The 18,911-nt window shown below is 42.8% G+C and overlaps 1 protein-coding gene across 1 annotated transcript in view; it reads right to left on the reverse strand.

Annotated features, from left to right (window-relative positions):
* macrod1 (mono-ADP ribosylhydrolase 1) overlaps positions 1–18,911 on the reverse strand; it is an 88,759-nt gene that overhangs the window by 18,271 nt on the left and 51,577 nt on the right. The window contains exon 5 of the mRNA XM_076159596.1: positions 12,027–12,143. Coding sequence (XP_076015711.1) covers positions 12,027–12,143 — 117 coding nt within the window. The remainder of the gene's footprint in view (positions 1–12,026; positions 12,144–18,911) is intronic.

Raw genomic sequence — 18,911 nt, forward strand, 5'->3', positions numbered from 1 at the left:
AGTGACTGATGGTGAGATAGAATGTGTGTGGGTGTGTGTGTGTGTGTGTGTGTGTGTGTGTGTGTGTGTGTGTGTGTGTGTGTGTGTGTGTGCATTTTGAAATGATAAGCATTCGTTATGTAGCCTCATTCTACTCAGTGCTGAGGAGTAGGTCGCTGCAATCAGTGTAGCTTGGCAAAAGTCTGTCATGAGAGGGGGAGTCAATGATGAGCGCACACACACACACACACACACACACACACACACACACACACACACACACACACACACACACACACACACACACACACACACACACACACACACACACACACAACTCTCAAAAAACATATTGCACAGCACAGCTCCCCTGATCATATCCCAGCATGCATTGCTCTTTCCAGTACATTTGGCTTATAATATAGGAGCTGTGGTCTGAACCAACACATGCATCACAATGTTACATCATATAACAAGGAAACAATGAGGAAAATGAGCAAAGATAATATTTTCCATTGCCAGCTCAGAAACTTTGGACGGGTGTCAAATTTGCAAACATGGCACATATGGTGTCAAATTGGCCTCGCAGCACAATAACAAAAGCGAGCAGGAGAGCGCAGGTATTGAGGAGCTCTGTCATGTTTGGGCCTCACGCCATCTGAGCACAGTCTGTAATTTCTTCTTTTGTTGACGTTAGCTGTTCCTTTTCAGACTGAAATACTGATTTTCGATAAACCTCCAGCATTGTTTTGCAAATGCGTCTGCTTATTTGCTTTTCCAGTGAAATAGCACAAATATGTATTTTCAAATCGTGGATTTTTTTTAGAAGTAGTTCAATGTAGTTTGCTACTTTGAACTTCATCCACTACTCTTTCAAAGTAGCTTATTTGGCATTGCACATGATTAAGAGACCAATTATCCTCTTTAATGGTCTAAAGTCTGGATGTTGGTACAAAATGGCCCAATTTACACCTTTAACAATTATCTGCAAATCTGCAAAGAGACACATTACCCAGATGAGGAACAATAAACACACACACGCATCGCATTGTGAACAGGAAACAGTCAGACCTGCCACCTCTGGATAAGGTAACACACAGCCACGTGTTAAATCATCTCAACAAGAACACGAGAACATCGATTTCCAGATAACTTATACAGGTAAAGAGGCCATATTATGATGTAAAAGAGGCCTAAATCTCTATAAATGCCATCAAATCTGTCATTAAATCATCCACTTTAACGTTTCTAACAGTTTGCACGGCAATGCTAAGCAGGAAGGCTGCGGCGGCGCTTCCGACAGTGTCTCATGTTGTACCGAGTGCTTCACATGCGGCATCAGTGCTGAGAGCTCTAATGATCCCATTTGGATTGCGTGTGTGCGTGTGTGCGAGTGAGTTGAGATGAGTGTGTTCCTCTTTGTGACTGCAAACATGGCTCTCACCTCTGTCTCTGTCACTGTTGATAGAGGTGAGGACGTGGTGCTTGCAGGGTGTGTGTGTGTTTGTGTGTGTGCGTGCGTGTGCGTGTGCGTGTGCGTGTGCGTGTGCGTGTGCGTGTGCAGGGAGCCAATGAGCGATCATGTGTATGGAAAACGTGTGGGTAGAGAGGAAGGAGGATCGGCATCAGAGACTCAGACTATAAGTGTTTCTACAGATTTGTTTCATACATCATTAGCAGTGAGTGCTTTTAACAATGTGCTGTTCTCCACCTTCAAAGATGCAGAGATGTTTGTTGCCATAATGTTCCATTCTGAAGATTAGATGTTAAAATCCTTGACAAAGTTTGTACCATTGCGAGACTTCTGAACAAAGAACAGGGAGACAACAGCTGAAAGAACGACGTCCACGTCCACTTTAGTGTCCATTTCATTTAGGATTGAATGAGCTTTCACTAAGAACAATATTTCTAAAACCACTGCTATGTCTTAAAGTCTGGCCTCAACATGTTATCTAAGAGGTAAAACTATAAATGCACTCGGAGATGATAAACCCGTAAGATGTTTCGTGTGTTTATTGTGCCGGGTTCAGAGGTTATTGAGAAAATGTCAGTGTTGTTGTTGCACTATCATCAGGTCGACTGATGCTTCTTTTTTTTGCATAAGTAGTTGTAGTAGTGATGCAAATATGCACAAAATGTGGTTACAGGCCAATTCATTCATGAGCGCTGAGGGTTGAGCCACACCCTCTCTACTTTCACAGCAAATTGTGACATAAAAAACAAAAGGTACAATTTTATTCGGCCTGGCCCAGAAATTCTGCATGTGACATTTTGTGACATTTGAGCTAAAATTGTAGGAGGAGAAGCAAAAAAAAAATGTATTTGAGAAGGGCGAATAGAGGGGAAATATGAATTTCATGACTTACAGTTTAAAGGTTCTAACGTTATAAAAGTTACAGTTACCACAGCGCCTTCATCAGACTGGATGGGGGGCAAAAAACAATAGCGAATTGAAGTGTTTGGGTGTAAAAATAGACAATGTATGGCACAATAGATGTATGACGTAACGGCTGCGATTACCCTTTGGCCGTGCGTTTCAATGACAGATCATGTCTTTGCCTCTGCTGTTCTGAAAAGGTCGATCTTCCGCACAGAGGCAGGAATCGTGACCTATTGTTTAACAGATGAGGCTTTTGGGGTTTTAAACCGTCAGTCGGTGTTTCCAAAGGCTCTGAATGACACGGCTCTTCTGAATGTGATGAGAGATTCTGTGCGGTGGTTTTGGCTGTAACTTAATGTACTCTCACTGTACAGTTTGGTCTAAATGATAAGATAGATAGATAACCAATACGTGCAATTCGGTATGCATTAGGATTTCAAATGTTGTCGTCTTGTTCAGCCTTGGGGAGGTATGGGTACATCTGACCGTATGAGTGCATTTCTAATTGGACTATCCTGTATTTCCAATTGTTGCTTTTTGTGTATTAGCTTTAAAGTGTAGCTCTTGTTCAGAAAGATGGAAGTGATTTGGGTTGCAATTCCGACTGGTCCATGCGGATCCATTTTCTGTAATGACGAGCTGATCAAGGTCTTTGGACGGAAATGTTTCCAGATAATTTGAGAGAAATTGCACAAGCTGGATTTGTCATGCTGGTTTGTATTATACTTCAAAGGAATATTGCACTGTTCTCCTGCTTGAAAAAACATTTATTTGGTGAATACATCAGTCCGACAATCCTGTCCTTACTGACCTCCACTGCTGTATGAGTCAGTCGCCTGAATGAGGATCTGGATGGCTCGCAGGCCTCACAGCTGATTTCAATCACAGCAAAGGACTACATGTATCAGCGTCAAGGAGCTGAACAAATGTTTCTGTTGTCCCTTTTAAAGATTGATTGATTTTAACGATAACAATCTTTGAAAGGGTTACTTGTCATGTTCCCATAAGCCTACATCAGAACATTCCAGTATGAAATCAGTTCAAGTAAATCATAATAAAGACTTTTTGGAATGGAAATGACTAAAACACCTTCTTTCCAAAAGCAGCAATTTGAAATCAGTATGCCTCACTTTACATGTAATCACAGCTCACACACTTTGTGCACTTAAAGCTATGACAAACCACCACCTTGTTCCGTTTGACTCCCTCAAAACCACAATAAACCTATTACAACGGGCTGCAGCAGGATATTCAGTCAAACTCAGTAACTCATCGTGTTAGAGGGTTGGTTAAATGATGTGAAATATCCTTGACAGCGTAACAAATTCCAATATGAGGATCGATCGTAAATATTTTGAACACATCTGTAACATCTATTTGCTAAAAGCCTCTCTTCTGTTTTCTCTTTTGTCTCGCCGCATGTATGAACCAATTATCTCTAAAATCCTGTCGCCTTTTATAAACCACAAGGGCAAGCACTTTGAATTCATCAGCCGCTGAGGGTCAGTGGCCAGCATGTGGTATCTCTTTACATAATGGTTCCTACAGGCATTATGAAAGCTGCGTTCAAACTCAAAGTCGAATGTTGAGAGTGTTGAAAAATGCGACTTCCTACCTTCGAGCATTCCGTGACTCACGGCCCTAAATGCAGAGAGACGGCTGAACCTGTGACCCTCATTTTAGTGTGTGAACGTCTGAAAAGTCAGCACGGCATTTTAATGCACATCACTACACTGGATATACTTCTTTGTCTTGAATGTGTGTTTGTCTTATTGTATGTTTGACACATGTATTTTTCTGTCCTATTGTATTGTTGTGGATACCGTAACCATGCACATCTAGAGACACTGTAAAATACCGGCTTGGATGATTGTATGGAACAGTACTATGGATTATAATGTCCTCTTGGTATAGTAGCGTTTGAAGCATCATCTTGTGTAAATTATAGTGGTAGCTGTATGTTTCTATCCCTTTTTGGTACTTCTACATCCTGTATGTGACATGTCTATATGACTTCACAGGTTATTGAGAAATTGGCAAAAATGTTGAAAAACCCACATTCTCACAATGTTAAAGGAACTGAAATTCAATAGCTTGCATATGGATCCAGATACGGATCGCTGCCAAATATGGGTCTGCACTGTACTCAACCTGCCTCCCAAGTTACATGAAAATCTGTTCAGTATTTTTCTCGAGTAATTCTGTTGATCCACAAACAAACAGAGAAATCAATACGAACAGACGAGAACATGGCCTCCTAAGTGGATTTTACTCTCCTTGAAAACTGAATTAAAAGTTTTGCTTGAAATTAGTGCGCAAATTGATCAGATGTCTACGAACTAGAGGTGAGAAGAGGTTTCAGATGTGTCCTTCTGATGTGAGAGAAAAGGCTTCGCAGTTGGCCTTGTTGTTTTTATGATTGGAAGAGATGTAAAAGTCACAGCAGACGCACCATTTGTTCTACTCGCTTTTCTTTGGGTCACAAATTAACACCACTTCATGTAATGAGTGCGTTCAGCTCAGTGCTGTGATGCCATAGAAATAGTCTGCATGCGGGGTGGGGGGGGGGGTGTAAACGTCCCCATCAAGATCAAACTGACAAAGAACTCACTTTGATGAAGGGGATGGAAAACTGATGTAAGAGCTGAATAAACTTATTTCTTCAATGTATGGAAAGATGACCTATGTCCTTACATCAACATCGTTCAATTAAACCTCTTGTCTCTCTCTTTGTGTTTGAAACGACCCAGACAGCACTTCTCTTTACCAACTTTCAACTTCTTTTTTCTTTTTGCTTCTTCAAGACTGCACCATCTCTCATTAAAGTGCAATGTATAGATAGACATTTAATCAAGTGTACTGGCAATAATGTGAAGAAATTATATCTGGAATCTGTCCAAAACCGAGTAATTAGCGTTTTTCTGCCAATAACAACCCTGGAATCTTGTTGTTCACAGGCACACACAGTGTATCAATATAAAACTGTTGTACGGGTGTAAAATGACTCCTGTGGATTTGTAATTTATCCATGCAAATTTCTTTCTGTGAATTATTATTCAGAAATACATTCAGGGTCACAAAAATAATCTCACGGTGTCATTTTTGTCTGCCATATATTCCTGAAAGCCTTTTTTTTATCAAGTGGAAAAAAAAACAAATCAGCCAAAGCAGTGAGATTGTACTAACACATTTCCAGCGGAAGAATAAGACAGAATGTTGAACGAGAATCAAGAAAATGACACATCTTGAATTTTTCACGTGGAGCGACCTCGGTTGTACTTAACAGGGCTGGCAGAAAAGTGGAGATTTTCAGGAGCCAAAATCTGCATTAACGTCTAGTAAAAACCATTATTTACACTGTGTTCGTGTGGCAAATCCAAGCGTAAAAAGTATTGTTTTTAAAACGCCTAAGAGCGGAACAAAGACTAAAATGGATTAGAAGAAAAGTGCTAAAAAGTAACTTTTCGGCGTCTGTACATGCACAAACCATCAGTTATCTACGGATGACACAAAGAAGCAGAACAAGGCAATTATGGTGAAAGCTAAGAAAGTAAAGGCAACAAAAACAGACACAGCAGGAAAAGAGTAAATTCACTCAACGTGGAGAAAACTGCAAATTTGACTTAATGCAGCTTAAACTATAGTCATCACACCGGATTTACTGAGCACATTTAGAAGCAGCATGAGCGAGTGTGTGTTATGTGTGAGGGTGTGTATACGAGTGTGTGTGTGTGTCCCTGCCTGTTTTGTTTCATAAGTGGGCGTCACACTGGCACCAAGCCTTAAGAGAACTTGACTGGGTGCCATCCGGTGCAACCCGCCCCTGCCTCTCTTTTGTCCCCAATTCCATCTTTTCTCCTGCTTTGTTGTCACCCCTCCTTATTTGGATCTGTCATCACTCCCACTTCTCCCCATTCTTACCTGGGAGGCTACACGCCACCGCTCTCACTTTTCACACTTAGCACCCCTCCCTCCGTCCGCCCTCTGCGGTCCCCCTTTACTCCCTCTCTCCCCTTTCTTTTCTCACCTCCATCTGTCCCTCGTCTTTCTTTATCGGTCTTTATAGCAAAGGGCAGCGAAAAGGCTCGCTGGCCTTTTGTGTGCCGGGCCTCAGTCTGTGCTCGCCCAAGCGTGCCCTGCTCTTAAATCCAGGCCCTGGCTTTGACACAAAAGGAGGGCCCGGACCTTACAAAGCCCCTTTGGCTCTCGGTATCTCTTTCCAACTTTCCTTTGTGAAAAAGACAGGGGCAGGTAATCAAAACAAGCAGCGGTGAGGTGGGTAACAAGATGCCGGTGCTCATCAGAGAGAGCGAAATTCGTTATTCCCCGTCTCTCCTCTTTGAGGCAAGCAACACCGGAGCTTTTTCGATTGCTTTTCTCCTTCAAGGAGAATGAATTAACTGAATGAATTAACACTAGAGCTGCTGCTGTGATTGCTATCATCACGCTCCTACTCATCAGCAGCAGCAGCAGCTACGATGAAGCTTTTTTAACACCTAGAAGGATCGCACTGCTGACGCCAAAGCAGGAAGAAGCAAAGTTGTCGACAACCTTGTTATAAAAAAACAACTCTCAACCAAGCACAGTCTGAGTGCTACAGTTAGTAGCCCACAGGCTTGTCAGTCTCTTGGCACAAGGAAAGAAACCTCACTGTTGATGATGACAGCAACAAAGAAAGAGGGAGGAGGAGAGAATGGAAGGGAAAAGAAAAGAAGAAAAAGTGGGAGAGAGGGAGAGAGAGGGAGGCGAGGAGGTGACAGCATGGAGGGAGAGAAAACACAAAGGACAGGGAGGCCCTAATGGACGGAGACACTGTGTCTTCAAAGAAAGACGGGGAGGAGACAGAGAGAGGAGGACGAGGGAGACGTAGCGCAGAGAGACGGTTTAGGAGGAGAGGAAGAAGGGGAGTCTGGGAGAGCTACAGTGAGGATTTTAATTAGCAGTAATTGGCCACTAAGGGAACAGAATGCAGGAGATGGGAGGAGGAGGGAGCAGAGGGGAGAGCGTAGCAGCCAGTGTTTGACGGACGGATATCTCTCTTGCTTTATTCCTCTCTACTTCCTCCAGCGGTTTCTCCTGGCCTCCATCTCTCCCTCCACACCTCCGAGTCGGTGACTCCCTCCTTCCCCAAAGAGCACCCTTCCCTTCCCTTCCCTCGCACCCCCCGCCTTTCCCCCCTCCAGCAAATACACAGTGTAGCATATGGGGCTGAGATGGAGTAAAATGTGCGATTCGCTTCGACGTTTCATCCACTTCATAGAGCTATAAAGTCTTTCAAAAGCAGTTGGACGTGTTGGGCTGAGATGTGGAAGAACGCTCTTACCCACTGAGAGTTCTGCGAGCAGGGGAGGACAGTATTTGGAATGAATAGAGCTGCAGGTAAACATTTCTTCCATGGTTGATATATTAAACAGAATTCATTATTGGTGTCTGAGAGGTTTCCTTTTTCTCCCTCCCTCTGGTGCATTTAAAATTGGATCTTTCTATTGAAAACTATTTCGCATTTTTGACACCAAATCCAGCACCTGCCAGAGAGGTAATGTATCTTAATTAGAGGAAGGAGGGATTTTAAGGTGAGGCGCTGAACCTCGTTCAAAAGAGATTACGGAGAGTTGTGTAGTATACGTGACTAGGCAGGGGAGCAGCTTGTGGGATCGTGAAATGAAACATGTAACTCCATTCATCAGTAAACTAAAACTTGAAGCATCTGCACCAATGACACTAAATCAGACCGGTTCATTTACTCAGATAATAGTGATGATGATTATGACTTCATGTTCAAAGGCTCCCTCTCTCTCTCTCTCTTGTCCCACCCTCCCATGAAACTTCCCTCCCTAGTGTTTGTCTTGGTGTTGTATGTTGGTGAGCTCAGCAGGGGAGAGAGGGCCAGCTGGGGAACAGGTTAGCTGTGTATCGGTACACAGGTGTGCTCTGGAGCGCTGAGTAGCCCTGACAACAGATTTTTCCCCACATTCCCTCGTTTGGCAACCACAAAAAAAAACACACAGATGCAGAGACACATAATGCACGCGCACGCACACACACAAAACACGCATCCACTCATTCTACAGCAAAACTGCGTCTGGCTTACAAATGAGCAGCACTCTAGTTTTATGTACACAGAGACTAATTTCAATCCATTTCACCCCCAATCAAGCGCATATTTAGCTCATATGCTGCAAAGTGGAGCGATTGCTGATTTGACTGCCTTTAAGTGTCGGTTAATGTGAGGATTTAAGCAGAGCAGAGATTTTCAGCTGTCATTTGTCAACATCCCTAAATTTCATGTGACTCTTGCTAAACATCAAAGATACTGTGCTGTGTGCTCTGGGTGTTGCTAGGTTACGGTACAGGGATGCTGCTGGATAAGTGGCGGTGAAATCGTTGATGGACACTGCATGCAGGACTGACAGCGGGTCGGGACCATTTGGCAACTAGTGAGTCTGACACTTGAAATTTCACATCTGGTGGCGAACCCTAACAAATACAATGTAACCGCGTTGCCCTTGAGCTGCGGCGCCTTTCTCAACCTTTTCCCGCTCCGATCTAGGCGAGCTCATTTCCATATCTCACTCTTCGTCTACGGCATCATTCTGCTTTCACGTAGTCCTTTGCCTGCTTTGTTATCCCCCTGTTGTTGCTGTCTCGCCTCTCTCTCCTTCCCGCTGAGAGGTAATCAAGCCCTGTTGTGAGTGTTTAGGCACTGAGGCAGACGCATGTTGAATTATTCTCCGGACTTAATATTTCGTCTGGGAGGAGAGAACCTGTCTACATCAGACCACATGCTGGGCAGTGGACACACACATTGAAGGCAAGGCAGAGAGGTGTGGATGTACACACACTGACACCCACTCACACACACGCGGGTGCACGCACGCACACACACACACACACAGTCAGATTTAGTCAGTCAGTGCGTCAGACAGTCATCCAGCTCTCATGCTGTTAGATTGTTATAGGTAAGATAAAGATAGAAACTGACAGGCACCCCACACACACTGTACAGTAACACACTCTCTCACATATGCAGTACACACACACATATCCTGTTCTGACACACGTGCACAATCACAAGCGCAAAAGTAAAATTATGTTCAAACCATTACACACACACACACACACACACACACACACACACACACACACACACACACACACACACACACACACACACACGTTAAACAAGCAACCAATAAAGGAGAACAAACTTCTCATCGCCTCCTAATTCCCAGCAGTCTTCAGCCCTCCACACTGCAGTGTTTCACTTCTTTTTTTTCTCCCTCCATTTTTCCTTGAGCTCGCCTTTATTACGGTCACTCTGTGTTTCCTCTCTCTCCCACTGTGAACTTCAAACTCTCGGTAGGACCATAAGCTGCTCTCACACAGACTCGGTGTTCTTTAATCTCTGTCTCGCACACCGACACACACACACAGGCGCACTCGCACACCTGGGTGGACATTATAACTTATGGTACTCAGCTATTGCATCATTGCAGTGTGTATTATTGTCGTGCTGTATGCGTACCGACACAGGGTGAGTAATATCATGATTATGAGCCGACTAAAGACCGGGGGAGGCTGTTGCTAAGAGTTTGACGATCTTGAGAAAGCTGTGTGAATTCACTATGTTGCATAAGGAAACATTTATAGTTTGCCTTAAATAGAAAGTATTAGTTGGGTATAAATGCATATTTGAACACATCTTTCATTTCTAATTTCTTAAGCTTTTTATTTGTGAGTTCACACAGAAAGAGTTCAAGCTGTGGAGCGTCAGCGTGTTTGGAGACGTATCAATTTAATTGGAAAATTTAGTTGTGCTTGGCTAACTTCTCACGGCTTCAAGGACACTACCAAGATCTGTCCATTCGGATTTAGATCAAGTGTCCATCGATCAATACGATTGTTGTGTTTTTTTTCCATCTGGCCGCAGGAAAGATTACTGCAAAAAAATCAATAGGAAACAGAATGTGGTGCAAGAAAAAAACACACACACACACACAAAAGGAGACAATGATAATCTATACTTGTCAGACACTTGCAATTGATGATGTGCTTGAACACAGAAAAAAGAATAAATTGGAATTTTACTGGGAACGATAAGAGTTACAGTAGTCATCCGTACTGAGCCTAGTTGCCCGGAGTTAGTGTTGACTCCAGTCCAGCGTTTCTTTGCCTCTCTTTGTCAGTAAGACATCTCAAAAAGTAACATTTTGGATGAGTTATGTCTATAGGGTGAATTTTGTTGCCTGTGCTGCCTTATTTTTTGGCTGTTAAGCAGATCCGTGTAACACAAATGTCAAGTATGCAGTACTTCTGATGTGATTAACGCTTCAGGCTGACTAGAATCTCTAAGCTGTGTTTGGCCACAGTTGATAAGAGACTGTTCAACGATCAATTAGGTAATGTGGGGTGATCAATAGGAATGTGCACCGTAATCAACTTGCATTAGTTTCTGTCGTAAAGTGAGTAATGGTGTCCATGTTGTTGCTCCCCGTGTTCGTTTGATTGTGAGGCCTGATAGATTGGGCTGAATGGTTCTGCTTTGTACAATAGACCAATGTGGTTCTTAAAAAGTGATATTGGAACTGGAAACCTTATCTTTCTACACCCAAGTGGGGTTATGGAAATCCCTGGTATCTGTCTGTGTGTCTGTCTGTGCTGCGCCAAATTTGAGTGGACTCATTCGACACAAAGTGCTGACATTGTAGGATCCTTTCCCCCTCTATTCCTTGAGATCGGCTGCATCTATCCATGAAACTCAAGTCCACTTGCCCCTGGCAGATTTTCCGTCCATTTTGAATTTTGTCTGAAACAGTTCGATTGTAACAAGATTTACATGTAGAGTGTCCGTCACTTAAACACAGCGTCATAATCCCACAACATGAAAAACAGACACTACCGATCGATGGCTACATAGATGATTTGTTTGGTGGGAAGCTTTCCATCGCTGCCATTGTTTACTGGCTGTAAAATACGTGTGTATCCATTATCTCCGTTACACGTTTATCGACATCGTGTGTGTGTGCGTGTGTGTGTGTGTGTGTGTGTGTGTGTGTGTGTGTGTGTGTGTGTGTGTGTGTGTGTGAGGGGCATAGTCCTCCCCACCCCGGTGCCTGTGCTAGTGCCTTTGTTTTAAGTGTCCTTCTTGAATCATACTGCAGAAACATTCATTCATTATACAACAATAAAGTCACAAGACGTGTAGCGCAGGTGTAGCACCTCTCTGAGTGCATTTCTAGTCTTGTTCTTGTAAATGTTAGATCCAAGTGAAACACATGTACTTGTTTACACAGCCATTTCCTATCCACTCGACTGTTTTGGCGGTGTTGTGTATTGAAATATAAATGTACTTGCGATAGCAGTTGCTGTCTTTGCCAGACCATTTTAGGAATAACAGTGAGTCATGTGGGAGGAATCCAGAAAGCTGGAGGAATCCCATGTGAGAACAGGAAGCACGACGACAGCATAAATACACCTTATGTTACACATTTAAAACAAATAAGACTGTTATTTTATTTATAGAGGGAACTAAACTGCACCGTGCTTCTTCAGCAACACCCCACAGTGCCACACGTTCACACCTGGAAGCTGACCAGTACAACAACAGTTTTTACTAGGGAGAAACGAGTGGCTGATTTTGCACTCATTATACACACATTATACTCACACTTTGGTGGGAGGCCATAGCCGCAGGTAATCTTGGCCTGTCCAGTCTCACAGCCGTGAAGAGAGGCACACTCCTTCTTGAGCAGGGGGCCTGCAGCGCGGTGGATAGCTCCGTCCACTGGAGAGGAGAGCACAACAACGTCAAGAGGGGGCCAGATTTTGATTCCATGCAATGTGCACATTTACAGGGGGCCTAGATGTTGTTTGAATGAAGAAAATATTTATTGGTCTGCAGCTGTCAAAGCTGGTTAGTCTGTATTCAGTTGTAAACTATTTGAATTTAACCATGCTATCCTAAATTCCGGGAAGTCAGTGCATCTGTCCGTCTGTGTGTCAGTCAATTTAATGGATTTAAGGGCGACTGCCCTGGTTAATGACTTTATTTAATGCGTGATTAAAGACTCAACTAACTTTGACTTTTTGGTCAATTAGTTTTATCAATTACATTTTCTAAAAGTCACATAATAATCAGAAATGCGTAACTATCTTTGATTGACGCCAAATCTAAAGTATGTGTTCAGGCTGGGAGTGCAATGTGGCAGTAAAAGCAATTTTACAGAAATGCTGATTATACTTTCAGTTAGAGTCTTTTCTCCCCTTGGAGTTAGACACAGTTTTTCGCAATAAAGTTTATATTTAAACCCAAATGATCCCAGAAGCATTGCAGAGAAGAATTCAAATTCAATAGCATACGTTCAACCATGAAAGTACATCAAAGCAGAAGTACAATAGTTTTTAGGGCTGCGGCTCTCGGATGATATAAACGAACAAACATTGAGTGTGATGATTTTGGTACAATCCAATGAGCCACAGTGAACTACTTCCTTATTGGGTGTATAATATAAGGGTTTTATTTAAAGCTTAATTACCCAGCCTATTATGATGGATAAAGTTCGTAATTTATCATGCACTAACTGAAAATTATGTTGTGTCAACTGAACCTCAAGCTGGTTATTAAAGGCAGCCTGGGTTGTTCTTTCATTCAGTACATTTACATACACGCATTTACACCGGATGAAAGGCAAGAGGGTAATTAAGGCGTGTACATACAATACAATACAATTAAGATGTTTACATGCCTGAACAAATCTTTTAATAATCACATCATGGAGTTCTGTTATATGGAGTTAGCAATTTCAATCACGTTGAAGTGTACACATGATGTTTGAAAAAGCCAATTCATTGCCTTAATAGTGGCATAAAATTAAGATTTAAAGGTCAAGTACACTTTCTGAGTGTGACAGGTGGCCAATCATTCACTTTGATACAGAGTTATTGATCTGTACCAATTTTTGACTCTGTTTTGACCGTTGACATGGTAACAGATACTGTTGGTGATCAGCAAATGAATAAAATAAAATGTACGATAACACTTTTTTGGGAAATAGACCTGTAACACCTTTCCGTATGTCACAGCTCAATGTGTCGGTCTGTGGGGTATTATGTGTGTGTGTGTGTGAGTGTGAGTGTGTGTCAGTATGCAGCCCAGCTGTTACAGGGGTCCTTTTTTTTGACAAACTGAGAATCTGCATTCAGGGGACAGGTGTAATGTGAAAGTTATCGTGTTAACTCTGCATATTTCATACTGTGTTGCTCTCTAGTTCTCCACAGCATGCGGTGCCAGGTTGAACTGGGCCGCACTGTGCGTGTGAGTGTGGGAGTGTGAAAGGTGAGCCCTGAACACTGACTACCACCTCAGGGTGCTCGGCAACAACCTCAGATACCATGTTCACACAAACACGCACACTCACACGCATACACACAAACACACAAACACACACACACACACGCGCACACAGCTCAACATTGAAACAGAGAACAAATGTGCTAAGACAAAGATATGGAAGAAAGAGAGAAAGAGGAAAGGAGAGAATAAGTGAGAGTGCAGCAGATGTAAAAATAGAGTATAGGGAGATAAGGAAAAAAAGAATCAAAGACATGAAAGAAATGGAAATTGAATCGAAGCCTTGACCAAAAACCCTATACTTTTTTCTGCTTCAGAGTTAAGGGTATGTTTATGACTTTGTGTGTGCTAAGCAACATGTTGTCCTTGTGATTGAACTGCATAGCCTTGAGCTTTTTGACCTCAGTGACACTAGATCAAGCCCACTCATAATGCATAACTGTACGAGTGTGGAAGCGGGAGCGCACACACACACACACACACACACACACACACACACACACACACACACACACACACACACACACACACACACACACACACACACACACACACACACACACACACACTCTAATACATTAACAAACGTGTATGTACGTGTGAACACAGAGCTGTTAAGAATATCTATGACCCCAGATTGAAGAAGCACGTGTCCTAGTACTTGATCATAAAATAACATCTAAACACCGATCGTGCATTCGAAGCCCGGGTCAAAAGCTTTATGCATGTGACATTGACATCCCTAACAACATAAAGACATTGGGCCTCGTTTATCTATATTTGCATTTTTTTTCCCCCTGTACGTTTTTGTGACCAAGAAGACACACAAACAAATGAAGATAAGTCCATGCCTGATGCAGGACACGGGCATACGGCAGCTACTTTGATTTACTTGTTTATGAATCGCACCTGAGCTTCAATTGAAAGCAAGTTAATTGGTGAATAATATAATGAAACAACCCAAATGTAGGCTTTACTTTTGTGATCCTTTAGATTCCATGGTGCATTTTGGCGGGCTGTTTAATTCCGTGACACCATGAATTCTCCTAGGCGTCTTTGTCTCATTTCTATAACACTAACTATCATGTCTTTTACTACGTGTTATCATAATGTTATTTTCTTTATCTCTACCCAGTTGAAATGTTGAAATGCACAGGCGTTAACTCCATTTCTGGGCAGCACAATCGGATGATTAAAATCAGCCTCTGAGGTTGCCAGGATCACCGGCTGTTCAGCTTTGTGGGAATGAGATTTCTCAGTGTCTCCTGTCCCTCCCTTTAAAACAAGCACCTGCCTGTAACCGCGCCAAAACCAGTGCGACAGGAAAAAGCACACTGATTAAACAGCAGGCCCTTTTTTTAATATGTGTTATTTATAAGGACAGCTTCCAAACAATGTGATCACCATCATTAAAATCACAAAGAATACCACAGTGTGATATTGTCTCGGTAATTTTCAATATTCAGAACACAGAATAATGAATAAACACAAAGAAATATGGAAGAGCGGAAATTTGGTTTTCAATCTCACTTGAGTGTGTGTTACTCAACTCTGAATCAGGATCTTAGCATTTAATGAAGAAAGCTTGAATGTTCTCTGTGTTTAAGTGACACAAACACACACACACACACATACAGTCCCCATAAATATCTATAGGTCTCTCCAGCCCTTGTTAGCTTTTCAGATGCAGGTGTGGAAACTCGGGACTCTGTGGGTGACCATGTAATAGCTCAGCATGAATCCCACATGCTACTGTGGAGACTCAAACACTGGTCTGTCACTTCAGTTGTCAGCTCGGTCATATATATGGAAGGGAAACTCGCAAGCGGAGAAAGAGGTGTTTGATGTAGAGCTGCACAAGGCTCAACCACGTGTGGCGTTGAAGTATGGCCTCAGAGTTGGAAGCATTATTATCATCTCTTATATCTACAGAACACCTGTTCAAGTGGCTGAGTTCAAATCCACATTTTCTCATGACAGATCAGTAATTATGACACAAATAAAAACATTTAAAGTAACTTATACATCACATAAGCACATATTGGATCACTTAATAGTACCATGACACATCAGTGCTGGTGAATTGGTGTATCCCGAGATTACACAGAGGAAACAGGGAAAGCCTAACCAAATGAGCATCAACATTGTCGTGTTAAAGGATACTTGTTCATACTCCACTGACGCCATCGGATGGAAATGAATGTAAATGAATGAATCTGATCAAGTCAACAATCAGCCAGTAATTGGAATCACCTAATGCCACCAACAGACATCAACAGATTAAAACGAATTACTCATGCATTCCATCCGTATTGCTAGATGCTAAAAAGAAATTCCATTAGGAAGCGTCAAGCTCATTTCAATATTTTAAAAAGCAGCATTATCATTTAGTTTTCATTAGCATAGAAAATATCTCAGCGAGTGGTGATAGGAATGAGATACTGAAACTGAAAAAGACCCAGAAAAAAAAGGTGCTGGAGAGAGAAATGGACAAAGAGAAATGGGTTTGGATGGGGATCAAATGTAAAAAAAAAAAAAAAAAGTTGAAGAGTAGAGACCAGGGAGAAAGAGACAGACAGGGGGAGAGAGAGAGAGAGAGAGAGAGAGAGAGAGAGAGAGAGAGAGAGAGAGAGAGAGCAGAGAGAGAGAGAGAGAGAGAGAGAGAGCAGAGAGAGAGAGAGACAGGCAGCGAGAGCAGAGAGAGAGTGAGCAGAAAGAGAGAGAGAGCAGAGAGAGCAGAGAGCAGAGAGCGAGGTTGGTTAAACAAATGGGGCTGAGAAGAATGTTAATCGCAGGTTCAGAGAAGAAAATGATGAAATGACGCAATAGATGGGTTTGAGGGAGAAAAACAGAAGTGCTTCAGCTTCTTAAGTCCGCTTCAGACAGCTGACCAGCTTAGGTGCTATCTCATCTCTCTCACAGGCTCTGTACTGACTAACACAGAGTATGTGTGTGTGTGTGTGCGTGAGGGGGGGGGGGGGGGGGGGGGGGCAACCAGAGAGGTGGGGGACTGGGAAGTGATAATTGGTGATGCGCTTACCTGGCAAGGAGCCTGCCACCCCCACCAGGACAGGCACACACACACACACACGCGCACACACACACCTGCCTGCAGTGTTATATGCCAAGACAGACTTTACCTCCCACAAACTGCCACTGTCTACTCACCCACCCGTACACAGCCCCACACATACGTAGGCACCAAACACACACACATAGGTAGACTGACATAAGAGTAAAGCCAATCCTGCGGTCTTTCCTATGGAATACTAATATGGCTGCCCTTGCCAGCTGACCTCTCATAGGCCAAACAGGCTGTCCGTCAAACTAATGGGGCGGAACACTGGCATATTGCTTTCCCACAATCCCACAGAAGAGCCAGGACACTCATTTACTTCAGTCAGCTTGTTGCCAAGGCAACATTTAGGATGGGTCTAGCAGTGGATGCACGCACACACACTGTTTCATACACAGTTGTAGATACCCCCTCACATACATACATCAGCATTCGGTTCATGTCAAATACTGAACTTATTCACACACACACACACAGTTGTCGGACCTGCGGTGTGTGTTTGTGTACGCAGCTGACACACTCATGGTGCTGTCTGTTTATATGAAGAGGGTTTTGCTAAGTGCTTCACTGTAGAACCAATCGTCAACTGTCAGTCTTCATTCCCAATAAAAGCTCTCTTGTTCATTTGTTCTGAGAGGTGAGCAGTCAAGGAGACAGCAAAGGGGGCTCCAGACACAGAGGGACCACAGCCCAGAGACTTCCAGAGCAGAGGATCAAACCCAACACCATCCCTGTTACTGAGGATTGATTACAGATGTCAGCACAGACAAATGCAAAACAAAATAAATCCAGTACGGGAAAATGAAAATGTGCAAGTGGATCAAATTCTAATTGGGATAAGCCTCATCTATTGTACACTGGGTCTGGATGTCTTAAAACACCTAAACCAATCATAGCCTTCGTTGGCTGGTCCACATCCTGTGCGCTCCGTCCCCAAAGACCCAGAGCGGCTCAGTGATAAGAGAGCGTGCATGTGACTGTGTGTGTGCACGCCTGATCACCAAGTCATTATTATGCAAAGTGCCAAACATCACCAACAGGCGGGGGGTATGAATAACCTTCTCCTTTTACTTTAAAAAAATGATTTGATGTATTATTCCAAATAATTTTTTTTTATTATGGCTGGCTTACTTTTGATCACAGCTTTATAATAAGCTGGAATCAAAACCGAGCAAACCAAGTAAAAAAAGATTTGTGTGAGTGGTGTGACTGAGACATAAAACAATGGAGAATTGGCTCTTTTTCCTCCCCACATGATAGAAGATAAGCTTGAAATGTTCCTGTTTAATAGAAAAGAAAAATGGAGAGAAGGTAAATAAAATGTACACTAACCGTCTCTAACGTCACATATATGTACAGTTTACTGTCCATATATATCCTGGTAAAAGTCCGGCTGGCTGAACCTTTTAATCATCCTACCTTTCTTTTCTATTTGGAAAATCAATCAAGCCAACAAAACATTGAAATAGCTGATAAGCTCTGGAATAAATGAGAAACTGCGGCTACTGGACATAAAAAAAAGGTTAATTTCCTGCCCTTGAGTTTGTTGATGTGCCGCCTGAGCTCAGCACTCCTCTCGATTGAAGAGCCAACACAATGTTGGCAGGTGTGCTTTTGATCTAACTGAATGAAATTTGCCACATACCCTTGAGACAGAGTAGTAAACCGCCGTAAATACGTTTTGTTGCCTCACCTTTGATGGCAAAAACAACACCTCACTTAAGCCCAATGAATGAATGACTGAATTGGTTACTCAGTGAGAAGTGGGATCTTAATCAAATGGAGACATACAAGACGCAGTGCGAGTTGTTCTTCCTCTCATTTGTGTATATGAATCCGCCCCCCCCCTTCTCTTCTTGCTCTAACAATCATCTCCCTCCCATCTGTCTTGTTTGTTCCATTCCTCCTCCATCTCTTCCCTTACCTCTCTCTCTAATTAACACCTACTGTAGGCTTGCCTTTGTAAACCCCCATGGACGGCGCTGGGAGGGAGAGAGAGAAAATGAGAGGGAAATAAATACAACGAGAACAAGATGAGCGAGAGCAACTAAGCAAAAGAGAGACTGACTGAGATGGAGACCGAACTGGAGGCAAAAAAGATGGATGTCAAAGGTTCCCGGTTACGT

The sequence above is a fragment of the Genypterus blacodes genome, unplaced genomic scaffold (genome assembly GCF_046128005.1).
Source record: "Genypterus blacodes isolate CSIRO-AG114 ecotype Tasmania unplaced genomic scaffold, CSIRO-AGI_Gbla_v1 ptg000098l_1, whole genome shotgun sequence".
NCBI classification, from domain to species: Eukaryota; Metazoa; Chordata; class Actinopteri; order Ophidiiformes; family Ophidiidae; genus Genypterus; species Genypterus blacodes.